General features: G+C 41.7%; 1 protein-coding gene across 12 annotated transcripts in view; it reads right to left on the bottom strand.

Annotated features, from left to right (window-relative positions):
• Nucleotides 1-12,161, bottom strand: part of JMJD1C (jumonji domain containing 1C) — a 159,912-nt gene that overhangs the window by 22,772 nt on the left and 124,979 nt on the right. For 8 of the 12 annotated variants that reach the window (XM_050976564.1, XM_050976567.1, XM_050976570.1 and 5 more), the window contains 6 exons: nt 11,664-11,788; nt 10,256-10,399; nt 9,946-10,138; nt 8,192-9,879; nt 4,942-5,114; nt 2,431-4,634 (listed from right to left, as the gene is read on the bottom strand). In XM_050976564.1, coding sequence (XP_050832521.1) covers nt 2,431-4,634; nt 4,942-5,114; nt 8,192-9,879; nt 9,946-10,138; nt 10,256-10,399; nt 11,664-11,788 — 4,527 coding nt within the window. Of the gene's footprint in view, nt 1-2,430; nt 4,635-4,941; nt 5,115-8,191; nt 9,880-9,945; nt 10,139-10,255; nt 10,400-11,663; nt 11,789-12,161 lie in introns of those variants that run through there. The other 4 variants (XM_030241494.2, XM_050976565.1, XM_050976566.1 and 1 more) reach the window with 2 other exon arrangements.

Raw genomic sequence — 12,161 nt, 5'->3', positions numbered from 1 at the left:
ATTAGGCACATCATTCCCCAGATTTTCTACTAAAACCATCTTCAGAATCTCATTCTGCCAAAAAAACCAAAGACATGCAATACTGCAAGAAAGTTAGGTTTGTACTGTTTCTGAAGGTGTAGGCAAAAAGAGCCACAGTTTAATGAATAAAAGCAGAGCTTAAAAAAAAAAACCTAAAACCAAATTCCACCTCCTTCAAAACTTTTTTTTTCTTAAAGCTACAGAGTAGCAGCTATATTCACAAAATCCATTTACACTGTCTGGTTTGTTGGCTTTGCACGGCCAAGCTGTATAATTCTATTTTCGATACTGAAGTCAGCAGATCTGACACTGAGTAACATGAGGAGCAAGTATATTGAGTAATAAGTGCAATTTTCACATACAGGTTTTGAAACTGAACCCTGTTGTCATTTAACCAAGCTTTCATTTTAAGGAGTCTTGAAAAGTGGCACCACTCTTATCTGCAGACAGGGAGAATTATCTGTCATTTCATCTACCACTACTCTTGAAAGTTCACGTCCTGTAAACAGGGATCTGATGTAGGATGATAAAAGGGTCAGGGTGTTAACTTTGGACTTGGTACCTGGGTGCAGATTGGTGTTTTGCCAGAGATGACTTGTGCAAACTTTACAAGTGACAGACTGCCTATGCCTCAGTTCTTGGCCTAGAAACCACATTCCACGCTCACCCAAGGCATGACAGTAATCGGATTAAAACCTGAAGAGTACAAGGGGCACAAGTACAGCTTTACTAGTCCAAAACAATCTTTTCTGCCTTGGAAGCAGAGATCCTGGGTGTCATCTGGTAGCTGCTAGACTTCAAGCCCTGTGGGTAGGCACTTGGAAGACCCCCAACACTTGCAGGGCTGTGCAATGCCTTGCTTTGCAGGAGGCAGCCCCACAGCCCGGAGCTCTGAGTGCTCTGGCCAGCACATGAGCTCCCGGGGGCTTTCCAAAACAGCATCAGGACAAAGCAATCTTCAACCCTGGCAGATCCACACACCACCCATGCTGCAAAACTGCCACTGAGCCCCAGACCCTGAAGCACAGCCAGCTACCTACAGCCACCTACAGAGAACTGAGGCAGCTTTTCCAAGGGAACCTTATCTTTCCTGAAAGCTCCTCAAGGTTGACTATGGTTTTGTGTAAAATCTTTGTGGAAAGTTCTTTTTAAAAGAAAAATCTTTGACCAGCTCTCTTGCAGAAATTCATCACAAAAAATCTTTTGCAACAGCAAAAAAGTCATAAGCACTTAACATGTTAAATATACCTATTTACAGTTTACTTTAAGAAGGGAAGCTGAAAAAGATTTTACAGGCATGTTTGCCTTGATCTTCCCTTTACTTGGGAGCAGAAAGAAAAAGTAGTACTATTACCACTGGACCAAATATCTAGAATACTTCAGATGGACTACAAAACTTTGAGCAGCCAGTACAATTCAGGGATCAAGTACTCTCAGATACCAGAAGAGTAACTTTATACACCAGACAGTGAAAAGCCATAGAATGTAATTACAGGCAGTATTGCTCATTTTCTTGCTACCTGTACATAAAAAGTCTTACAAGAAGTAATTTAATGGTAGACTCTCTAATACTTAACCAGACCAAAGACAAAGAAGAATTCTTGGAGAAGAATAAATTGGGATAAAAATAATGCAAGTTTTAAACAAAAACGCTTATGTTGGCAGACCAGTTTCTCTTTTCAGATTAATCTAGTTAAAATCTGATATATGTTACAATATTACATTTAAATGGAAATTTGTATTTCCCTACATTTTTTTATTTCTTAAACAAGAGGGATGTTAACAGCATGTACTTCACATGCTAGTTAGGAGAGTGAAATTATTCTCCCTTAAAACTTTCATTAAATTAACCAAATCATAACTGAGTGGCACCAGGCTCTCAAGGAACTGCCTCTGGCTTTCTGATCAAAGGATGAATTAGAGTTCAACAACAGAGAATCTTTCCCTCCAGCAGTGGTCTAAAAATAAATGCATTAGATCTTAAAATAAAGAAAAAAAAACCCCAAAATACATACACACACACACACACACACACATATATATATATATAGAGAGAGAGAGAGAGAGATAGAGAGAGAGAGAGAGAGAGAGAGAGAGAGAGCACGCTCAACACAAGTGGCACAACTATATGCACCAGCCTGCTCAATTCTGATGGACAGCATAAACGAGATGGTTTACTTGCTATTTTTAGGCCAAGAACCAGTTTGCTAACACAGATATACAAAATGGTCTATTTCTTACGCCAAGATATTTCAAATGGCCTCAAGACAGATAAATCAGGACCTACTCATTTACACAGGCATGTTTTTTAGCTCTTTTCCCAGCTACGGTGCATGACAAACCCTCCAGGATTAAGAGTGTTGGACTTCACATACTTCTGTGTCTTCCAAATCAGATTAATATACTCACTGCTGTTACTGCCGCTCTGTAACTTCAGCTTGCTTTTTTCTTTGGCGCTCCTGCTAAGAACACCATTTGGTTTCACTTCTTCCTCGGTATCACCTTTTTTTTTCTGCAAATCATTTTGTTTCTTTTTGTAAGTTGGCTTGGGCTGCCGTTTAGTCCTTTGCTCTGACTTGCTCTCGCTTTCATCAGAGTCACCACTTTCAGAGCCAGACTCGTACGCTCGTTTTCCTTTTCTCCTTGGGTGCTTATCTTCCTTCACAAACTTATCTGCCAGGATTTTGCTATCTATGTTATTTTGCAAATCATTTGATGTAGAAGCTATTAAATTGACAGTACACGGCTTAATAATTTCTGAAACACTGTTCCCTGAATTATCTTTTTTATTAGTGTTTTTATCTTCCTCTGAATGCCTTGTTAGCCAAGCCTTTTTCAGTTTAGTGTGGTAGTTTGGCTGACTCGTCTGGGAAGTTTGCCCACTGCCTACAGAGTTCGCTTTGTTTATTGTATTACAGACGATAGCACTGTCTGGGGAGAGAGAGGTTGAAAATGTCTGATTTTTCACAGAGCTGGACTCAGCCTCAGCGGCGTTGCTACTTTTAAACTGAGCTGCAGCCAACGCTGCCTTGTGCTTTTTCAAATGGACAAAGTCAGTAGAGGTGGAGAATCCCGAGCTGGGCTGAGCAGCGCTGCCAGCAGCGGATGTAACTGGAGCTGCAGTGCTGATCTTGCACTCCTGGGGCTGCGCCGCTGCCTGGCCCTGGCCGGCTGCCCTCGGGGCCGTGCTCTCCAGTGGCGCGCAGGACACCGCGCTCAACACCGAGTCAGTCACTTCAGAGCTGCCCCGGCTCGACACGCTGGTCGTCATTGCTGCCGATGCAGTGACATCCGTTTTGGTGCTGCAGATGATCGTTGTGGTAGGAGTGACAGCACGAGGAATGCTGCCCTGCGAGACAGCTGCAAATTTCTTTTCATACTGTGTGCGAGCACTGTCTGAGTTCATATTTGGCAGTATGACTCTTCCAGTCTCCCTGGCTTCCGCTGTTTTCAGGCAATCTGCTAGATTTGTCACAGCTGAGGATCTCTCACTAGCTCGATCTTTGGAAGCAGACTGCATTACTGATACATTCTCATATTTTGTGCTAGAAGGAGGACGCACAATAACAGATGCTGTAGCGGACTGCGACTTTCCACTCATTCTTTCGGTGTGCCAATCCAATTTTTCATTATTTGGGGCATTATTAGACTTCCACATTTCTGATAAATTCTGTTCAGAAGTGCCCTTGTAAACAGTTTGGGCTTCCTTGGGCTCAGGTACTAAAGTTGGCGGTTTCTGCAGCTCCTGTATTTTGCCACCACCAGCATTAACGGGTTGAACAGGGGTTAGAGTTGGAGGTGAAAGGCTGCTGTAGCTGCTCTCCTTCTTCTCCAGATTCTGGTGCACAGGCGGGTGAAACACAGGGGCCCTATGCAAGGCAGGCATACTCCGGAGTGTATTTGAAGAGGAGACTGACAACTGAGTAGGGCTCCTGCTGTCACTTCTGAAAGAATTTACAGAGTGAGACTGCACCGACTGTGAAAGCTGCTCAGGTATCTTGCTTGCAGAGCCTTCGCTTTCTGGTTGGTGTTTAATTAAAGGTGGCGGTTTTGAAAGGGAAGAAATGTAGGAGGGGAGAGCCTGGGGACTAGCTGCTGTTGAAGGACAATTAGTTTGCTTATCAACATATACACCTGAAGCTTCCTTTGATGGGTACGATCTTGGTGGTTCATTTACTACACTGTTAGACAAGGTAGTGAAATAGTTACTCTGTGGCAAATTCTGTGGAACTGAATGTTTCATTTTGTACAGTTCTGACACAGAGCGTTCAGCATCTTTGTCGTATTTTGCTGAATGGCTTTTGGGACTTGAAGACAAGGACGTTACCCTGGAGTAGTTCTCTCTCTCCCCCTCCAGTGCCTTTATTTTAGCTGTAAAAGGAGCAACTTCAATACTTTCTTGGAGTATCCGTCTGTGTTCTTCTTTGTATTTGCTCAGTCGCTCCCCAGTCTCCTGCGGTGGTCTTGGCAGGTGGTTCAACATTGGATCAGCATAATGTCTGTGCATATGGCTCTCCTTTGCTGTCTGCGTTCTGCTCTGCTCCAGCTCACTCTTCACTGGCGCAGTGGTAACAGAACGCAAAGGTTCAGCAAAAGCTTTCCTCTCCAGTTCTCTGTTTGAAGAAAGGTTAAGCAAACACAGGTTAGCCTGAATGGAGTACCATGTGCTAGACGGAAGACCTTTCTTCCCATGCTCTGAACCAAGTTATCTATTAACACAAAATAAACTTTCCTCTATAATAAGTATAATTTTCAGAAATCTTCAAATGACTCACAAACTCAAGTACCACACCAAGTCAACAAGGCAACACAATGACAAGCCTGTGTCCCCCATATTTATGAAAAAAATAAAATGAAGCTAAAAGGCAACATCACTTGCAGAAATGTGTCCTCACACACAGAGATCAACGGCCAACTTACTCTTTGCGATGCTCCACGATGCTTTTGGACAAAGGCGGGCTGGAATGGGCTGTCAGCTTCAGAGGCCGGAGGGGATCTGCGCTGGACGGACGCACAGGAATGTGACTCCGTAAACCAAGGCTGTCAGCTGAGGTCACTGGGGTGGGCTGGTGTAACCAGGGGCTGGGAGTATTCTGTTGACACCAACCAAAACAAAAAATAAAATCAGGTTTCAAAATAATCACGGGACCACAAGGGTAACTCTACTAAGTCCTACCAATGATCAAAGTAAAGTAATATATTTCAGTACCAAATCATAGACAGTAAATAAATTTTAACATTTTAAGTCACTTTTTTTGACCAACTAAATAAAATATGACTATACTTCCTCTAGACTTTCAGCATACAAAGCAGTTTACACATTTCAGAAGCATTCTTAGAACCATTTAATTTCCAAGTACTCAGGATGAACCGTTAATTCCAGAACAGCATCTCAAGCTCATCAAAATTAACAAACCAATGACAACACTTTTATATTCAGTTACTTGTAAAAAGACCATTACCTCTTCAAAGAATTGCATGAAGTATTTCTTTAAAAATACAACTATGGCTTGATATTTCTAGAAGCAATTTTATCTCCAGCCTTATGACAAAGCTCAATAAAAGGGATGTAAGTATCTCTTTCCTGGATTGTTCCTCTCCTGCCTCAACCAAATGATTAAGTATGATAATCCTAATTAATCTGCTTTATTTAGTCAGGCATTTTTATTAGGTTTGATCATCATCATCACGCTATTAAAACCATAAATGTACACACTTGCCATACTGTGCAGCATGGCAAAGAGACAGCCCAATTTCATGCTGTGTACCTAAACACTCCAAAGGTGGGGGACTACCTTGTTCAGACACAGTGGTAAATCTTAATCTATGAAACTACTTTCTAATCTACTACTTTGTTAAGTTTCTACTTTCTTATCTTTACTGAAACTTGTGTAACAGCCTGCAGAAAAGACCAGGAGCAGCTCTCTTTCTCCTCTTGCCCTCTTCTCTCTCTCCTCTGCTTAGGAGACCTGCTTATAAGAAGCACAGCAGAGTGGAAAAGCAGGACACCTGTTAAGTGGGGCTCAAGTGCTGGGGACAAGCCAAGAAGTGACTGGGGACAAGAGTGAGCTTTCGTGCACACCCCAAAGCCTCGTGGTTCTTGTCCATCCCTACCTCCCTCCCCTCTTACACTCCTCACCAGTCCATCCCTATCCTTCTCCTCAGACTTAGCAACTCCAGTTGGGAATTGCTGCAGTAGAAGGGAAGCCAAGAGCTCTCATGACACATGCACACAGCACAGAATAGATCTGCAGGTGCTACAGCTTTGAAGTTATGATTTCTGTGTTTTTGAATATTTAAAGCAGCCGCTTGGGTTTGCGCTCACAGTTTTAGTGCGCACGTTTCCCGGGCCAGGAGTTCCCACGCTGTGGTGAGTTCCCACGAACAGCCTGTAAGCTGCATTAAAGTATTATGCAAAGAAGGCCTGTCACCTTCTCCCTAGAGGAGCTGGGGAACACCTGCCTGAGCACCAAGCATTGCTCAAACAGCTTCCTGACTCCACCTGCACCATCTACTGCCCAGCCCAAACATGGGAGCTGCCACAGCCCAAGGACAGCAGGGAAAGGTGGGATTGGGGCACACTTCCTTCAGCTCAGAGACAAGGCTCAGGCCTAAGCCAAGGGTGGATGCTGCTGCTGCTCTTACAGCTGAAACACAGATCCATTTCTGTGATTGTGGCATCCATGCAAACCGACCTTGGAAACGCCCATTCTGGGTTTCTAAGATCTATTTTAAAAAGGCCTCCAGTGCAAGAGCCAGAAGACAAGTCACCACAAGACAATTGCCACATATCAACATAATTAAAAAGCTACGTGCCTCAGTATGCAGGGCTGCATTCTTCAGGCAGCCAAAGTGAAAACAACGTCTATCTTAAGTTCTTTTAAAATGGACTTCTGTATAGGGTGGAGCAGGCAGCAACACGAAAAGATAAATCCACGGATCTTTTTCTCTTAGGCTTTTCTTCACTGCTACATTTTGATTTTATCACATTTTAGATCAAACTCACTTCATATTACAAGGCCAACTCAAACTGACTGTTTTGGGAAAGACTTAGCCACAATGGTTTGGCTTTTTTTTAAGAATGAATCTGGGGAAGAACAGCCTTCCCCACGATGAGAAAAAAAAAAGAAAAATAATCTTTCTAACCATTCAGAAGGCCAGCTTTGATACAAAGGCTTACAATCTGGCAGAACGACCACTGTCAGTGACATGACTTTTGTGGTCCCTGTGAAAATCTGCCCAAATTAGGCCAAGTTGAAAGCCTCTGAAGATCAGTATGCACATGCTCAGTGGTGGTTTAACTGAAGCTGGCAGAAAAGCTCTCCAAAGTTTCTGTCTGCACTACACACGCTTCATCTTACACTATTCCTCTGAGATGCCTGCAATGAGCATGCCATATCCCAAGCCTTCAGGAGCTAAGAAAACCTTTCCTGTAATTGCCACGTCTGCCTGCCAAACCCCACCACCACACTGGGCTCTAGGCTGAAAAACAAACCACTTCTTCTGAGACTGTAGTGGCTACACTCAGCAGACAGACAGAGGAATCACTCTGACTTGAAAACAGAGGAGTGGAAAGCAGATGGGAAGGCAAAGATGTGTGTCAACAGAAAGGGAGAAAATGACACTCTGAGAAAGGGTAAACAGATAAGTGTAAAGACAAGAGAAATGGGTGTACAGTGTGCATGAAATATTTAGAAAAGCTAGAGTATTTCTCTCCAGAACTTCCCACTGGATTTAGTACCCCTTCCTTCTCCGTCTTTCACCATTATTGAGTGAGCATGTGTGAAATTTCACTATGAAGATGACTGTCTCACCTCTCCTAATATTTCACTTACACAATGGTACACAGTTTCAGGCAGCAAATATTTACCCTGTGAACCTGAGTTCCCAAACATGCTGGCTGACCTCACCCTTAGTCATAAATTAAAATCAAACATTTCATCTTTCTTTAGAATTCTTAGGAAATCAAGGTCTGGAAAAACGCCCTACACACACCCACCACGAGACAGTGGTTACTGCTGTAGGTCCATTCCTAGTTCTCTGCCTACCCAAAAACCCCACCATCACAACATTACTCAGTGTGACACAAACTAGCACATGTGAACCTAGGAAATCACTGGGAGACACCCGGCCCAGCTAAATACGTCATTAAGAAAGGATCTTAACTTACCCTTCTCAAGGAAGCCTCCGCGTTAACAGGAGTTTCTGGGTGGACCCATTTGGAGGAGGGCAGACCGAGTCCTGAGTAAGCATGTGTTCCATTTGGATACTGCCAAATAATTGGATAAAGCCCTAGCTGATTATAGGAAGCAGAAGGATGAGCTTGTCCGAGAAGATGTGGAGACTGGTGTTGTAACATCTGTTGCTGCTGCTGGTGTGCTAATGCCAAATGGCTTAAGCTGCTAGCATGAGCAGTCTCTAGTCGCGGGTGGGCACCCAGCAAGGAGGCAGCAGGCACTCCGGGCAACACTGCGGGAAGTAGATGAGGGTGATGAACAGAATGGTGGGATGCGCTGCTAAGGGGGTGAGTGTTAATAGCGGACAAGGGAGCCTGAGCTGAAGACCCAGCGAGCAGATGGGATGAACCAGTTAATGCAGGATGATGTGCATTTGGATTTAAACAGGTTCGGTGGGATGAGGAATGCAGAGGATAATTATGCTGATGCAAGTAAGGTGAAATGTGATTAGTTCCTGTTTCTTGTCCAATCAGAGTGGGGTCCCTGTATACTGTGAAATGTTCGTTCTTGTCAATGATAAGAGGACTCTTAGTAGCTTCTAGAGCACTAACTCTAGCTGGAACTGGATGAAAACTAGACCTAGGCAAATCATGATCAGTTTTATTGGCTGACCTTGTTAATCCAGTAGCATGGCTGTTTTGGGAACTAACCTTCGACTTCACAGTATCGGAAGATTGGGTGAATTTAGGCTTAACATCAGGTGACTTTGTTTTAGGATGATCAACTGAAGCACTAGATTTTGACTTCACAGAATCGGGGACTGGACTTTGTTTACGCAGTTTACTCTCTTCTGCTAGAGAAGCTACGTTTAACGAAGACATAAATGAGCCATACTGCACTTTTTCAGAATTTAAGTGTTCATTTACTGGTAATGTTTTTACAACCCCAGGTTGTATCAAATCCGTTTTACCAACACTGCTAACCCAACTTTGATCAGCTTCCTGTTTTCTTGCTTCAAGGAAATTTGCATTTGCAAATTGCTGCTTTATATCACTGCTGTGAGATTCTATTTTCTGAACTGTTTGCAAACCAAAGGTACTTGCAGCATTATCCTGGTTCTCCTTTTCAGAGTTGTTTTTATTAGTAACATCGACAACACACTTAGGAGTAGGAGGTCTGGGTAAAAGCTGCTCATTTTTTAACTCCACAGTATGATGTTTTTCTGCATTACACTCTTGAACAGGTGGATCCTTGGCATTCTGCTCATAAAGCGTTGGCTGCTCCGCTGCATGGAGCGAAGATTTTTCCTGATGATCCAAGACCGATGACTTCAGTCTTTCTGTCTCTTCATGGTTTTTATCCTGCTGCACTTCATCCCATGGAGACTGTCTATCTGTTAGTGTTTGTTCTACTCCCTCAGTAGTTTGGGATTTTCCTTCTTCTCCATTTATCTTTGAAGAGTTCTTGCTTTTTAACTCATTTTCTGAGTTTTGCTCTGAGGATGAATCTGTTAATCTTTTATTTGAAATCTCCGAGTCACTGCTCTCAGAATAATCTGAGATGTTGTCTGTCCGCAGTCTCTTCACATTTAGTTTTTTTTCATCTTCTTCAGGTTTTCTTCTTTTACTAAGAAAGTGTTTATTTTTGGTTTTGGGGTTTTCTGCAAAAGATAAAAACACATCTATCAGATTTTCAGTCTAATACAGTTTTAGGAAGCTCTCCCACCCTTTCCATTAACCACTTTTACCTCCTCGACCTATATAATCATATCTTTCATCTTTCATCTTCTCTTCATCAGGCATGCTGCTATCAGAACCTTTCCTCTTATTTGGCCGAGTATTCCTCTGTTGCTGGTGCTGGTGAGAATTCTGTCTTGGTGCTGCAGCTTGGGAATTCATTGCTGGTCTGGGACTATTTGCTTGTGCACGTGTATAATGACCCTAAAAATAATTTGTTATTAAGTAACTTCAATGCAATGTTAATTATTGTCTTTAAACATATATTTTTAACATTTGCAATATATGAAAATACTTAGGTAAAAAGATAAATGTATCTACGTGAACTGTGTTGCTGTTCTGGTTGGAACGAGACCGTCGGCGTGAAGTGATGCCAATATTTTCACCTTTCAACAAAGAGTGAACAACATCATCTAGAAAGGTCATCTGAACCATAGAAGGATCAACATTCTGAGGTTCTAACACCTGGTTTATGTAAAAAAAAAAAAAAAAAAAAAAAAAGAGAGAAAAAAGAGAAGAGAGAAAATAACAATCCACAGATGTTCAGACAATGCCTAATCTGTATTTTCTGTACCAGTGTTCACCAGTGTATTTTGTGTGCTAAAGACTAATCAGAGAAAAGCCTACTTAATCCTGACAAGCAGAACTGACATATGACACAACAAATGCTGGGAACAGTGTCAAACAAAGCAAATATGCCTTTACATGTAATTGTAATTTTTTTTTTTTTTTAAAGCAAAAAATAGCCCACCACCCATTCCTTCCCCCTTCACTAACCTGCAAATTTGAGATTTAACAAGCTATTCATAGAATAACCCCTAAGCAGTAATTACAATATATAATATTTTATAAAATTTTATATACTATAAATTATACTGCAGAAGCACATTACAGCACTGCTTTCAACAGAAGCAGAACTGCTACCAGAACCAAAATGACTGGAAAGAACAACTCTAGAACTGTTAAACATTATTAGTGAGAAATACTTCATGAAGTAGGAAATACTAACCGTATCTTCAAAGGAAATGGCACAAAGTGAAAAAAGTAACATTTGGGGAATACTAATTTGAGCAAATTAAGGGAAAGAACTTATTTGAGTAATAGACTAGTCTTGAATTTTTATTGTCACACATGGTTTTGTCAGTCATTTCAAGGCAGATGGGTCATTCACTCTATTACTGTTGAGTCATCACCCTACTCTCCTGAAATAGAATTCATTACTGCCATTAAAAATACCAGTATTAACTCTTTTTGCAACATCAAATTCTGTAATACAACTAAAACCTACCATAGCAAATATAAATTAGGGCTGCAGTAAATGCTTAATTCAATAAATTGCAGAAAGTGACTATTTCAATTGCTTGGAAAAGGTAACCATTACAGCAGTGCTGAAAGATTTCATTCTTGGGAAAAGAAATTCTCAACAGAGCAGACAGGGAAGACCAGTTCTTCAAACTGGATTGCTTTACTTCAAAGACTTCAATAGTCAAAGAGCAACAGCAGAACAAACTGTAGGACTGGTATTAATCATATCACTGCACAAATACTCAGCTTCAGAAGATTTAACTGATAGCCTAACGCAGTTGTGCTGTAGTTTCAATGCAGTGATACCCTCAGCCTGCTGGAATTGAACCAACTTGGTGTGATTCTAAGTGCCACCAACAAATATTAGAACCTCTCAAGGCACAGCTTACTTGCAGCTTTTTTTGAGTATCATCCATCAACTCACCTGGTCATTCATAACCACCATAGTGCGGGTGAAGAGATCATGGTGAGTGATGATGCCAGTGAACCACTGGGTGGCAGAATCCTGTCTGTACACTCTCACCCTATAACCATTTAAGGAGTACGGACCTTTGGAAGGGGAAGAAATAAAAAAGCCATTGAGGAATGCAAAAAAAAAGAAAAAAAAAGAAAATAAAGAAAAAAATGCATACGTGAATTTTCCTACTTTCTTTTTTAATCTTCACAGCAAATATATAGTGCACATGGCATGGACAGCTAACCACAGATTCAGGAAGACATTTTGAAATGCAAATGATCCATATAAGCATGCTTTAAGGTTAATTCTGCTAACATTTTCAACATACAATTTTCTTAACTAAATCTTTCTGCAACCATGATGACACATGATGGGAAAATTCCTGCCTTCGAACAGCAACCACAGAAAAGTAATCTGAAAGGCTAGAAAGTGGCAGCAGCAGGTTATACAGAAGCCATCTAACAG

This window comes from Serinus canaria, chromosome 6 (assembly GCF_022539315.1).
Source record: "Serinus canaria isolate serCan28SL12 chromosome 6, serCan2020, whole genome shotgun sequence".
Lineage (NCBI taxonomy): Eukaryota > Metazoa > Chordata > Aves > Passeriformes > Fringillidae > Serinus > Serinus canaria.
The sequence above is the reverse complement of the archived record's forward strand: the minus strand, read 5'-3'. Positions and strand labels throughout refer to the sequence as shown.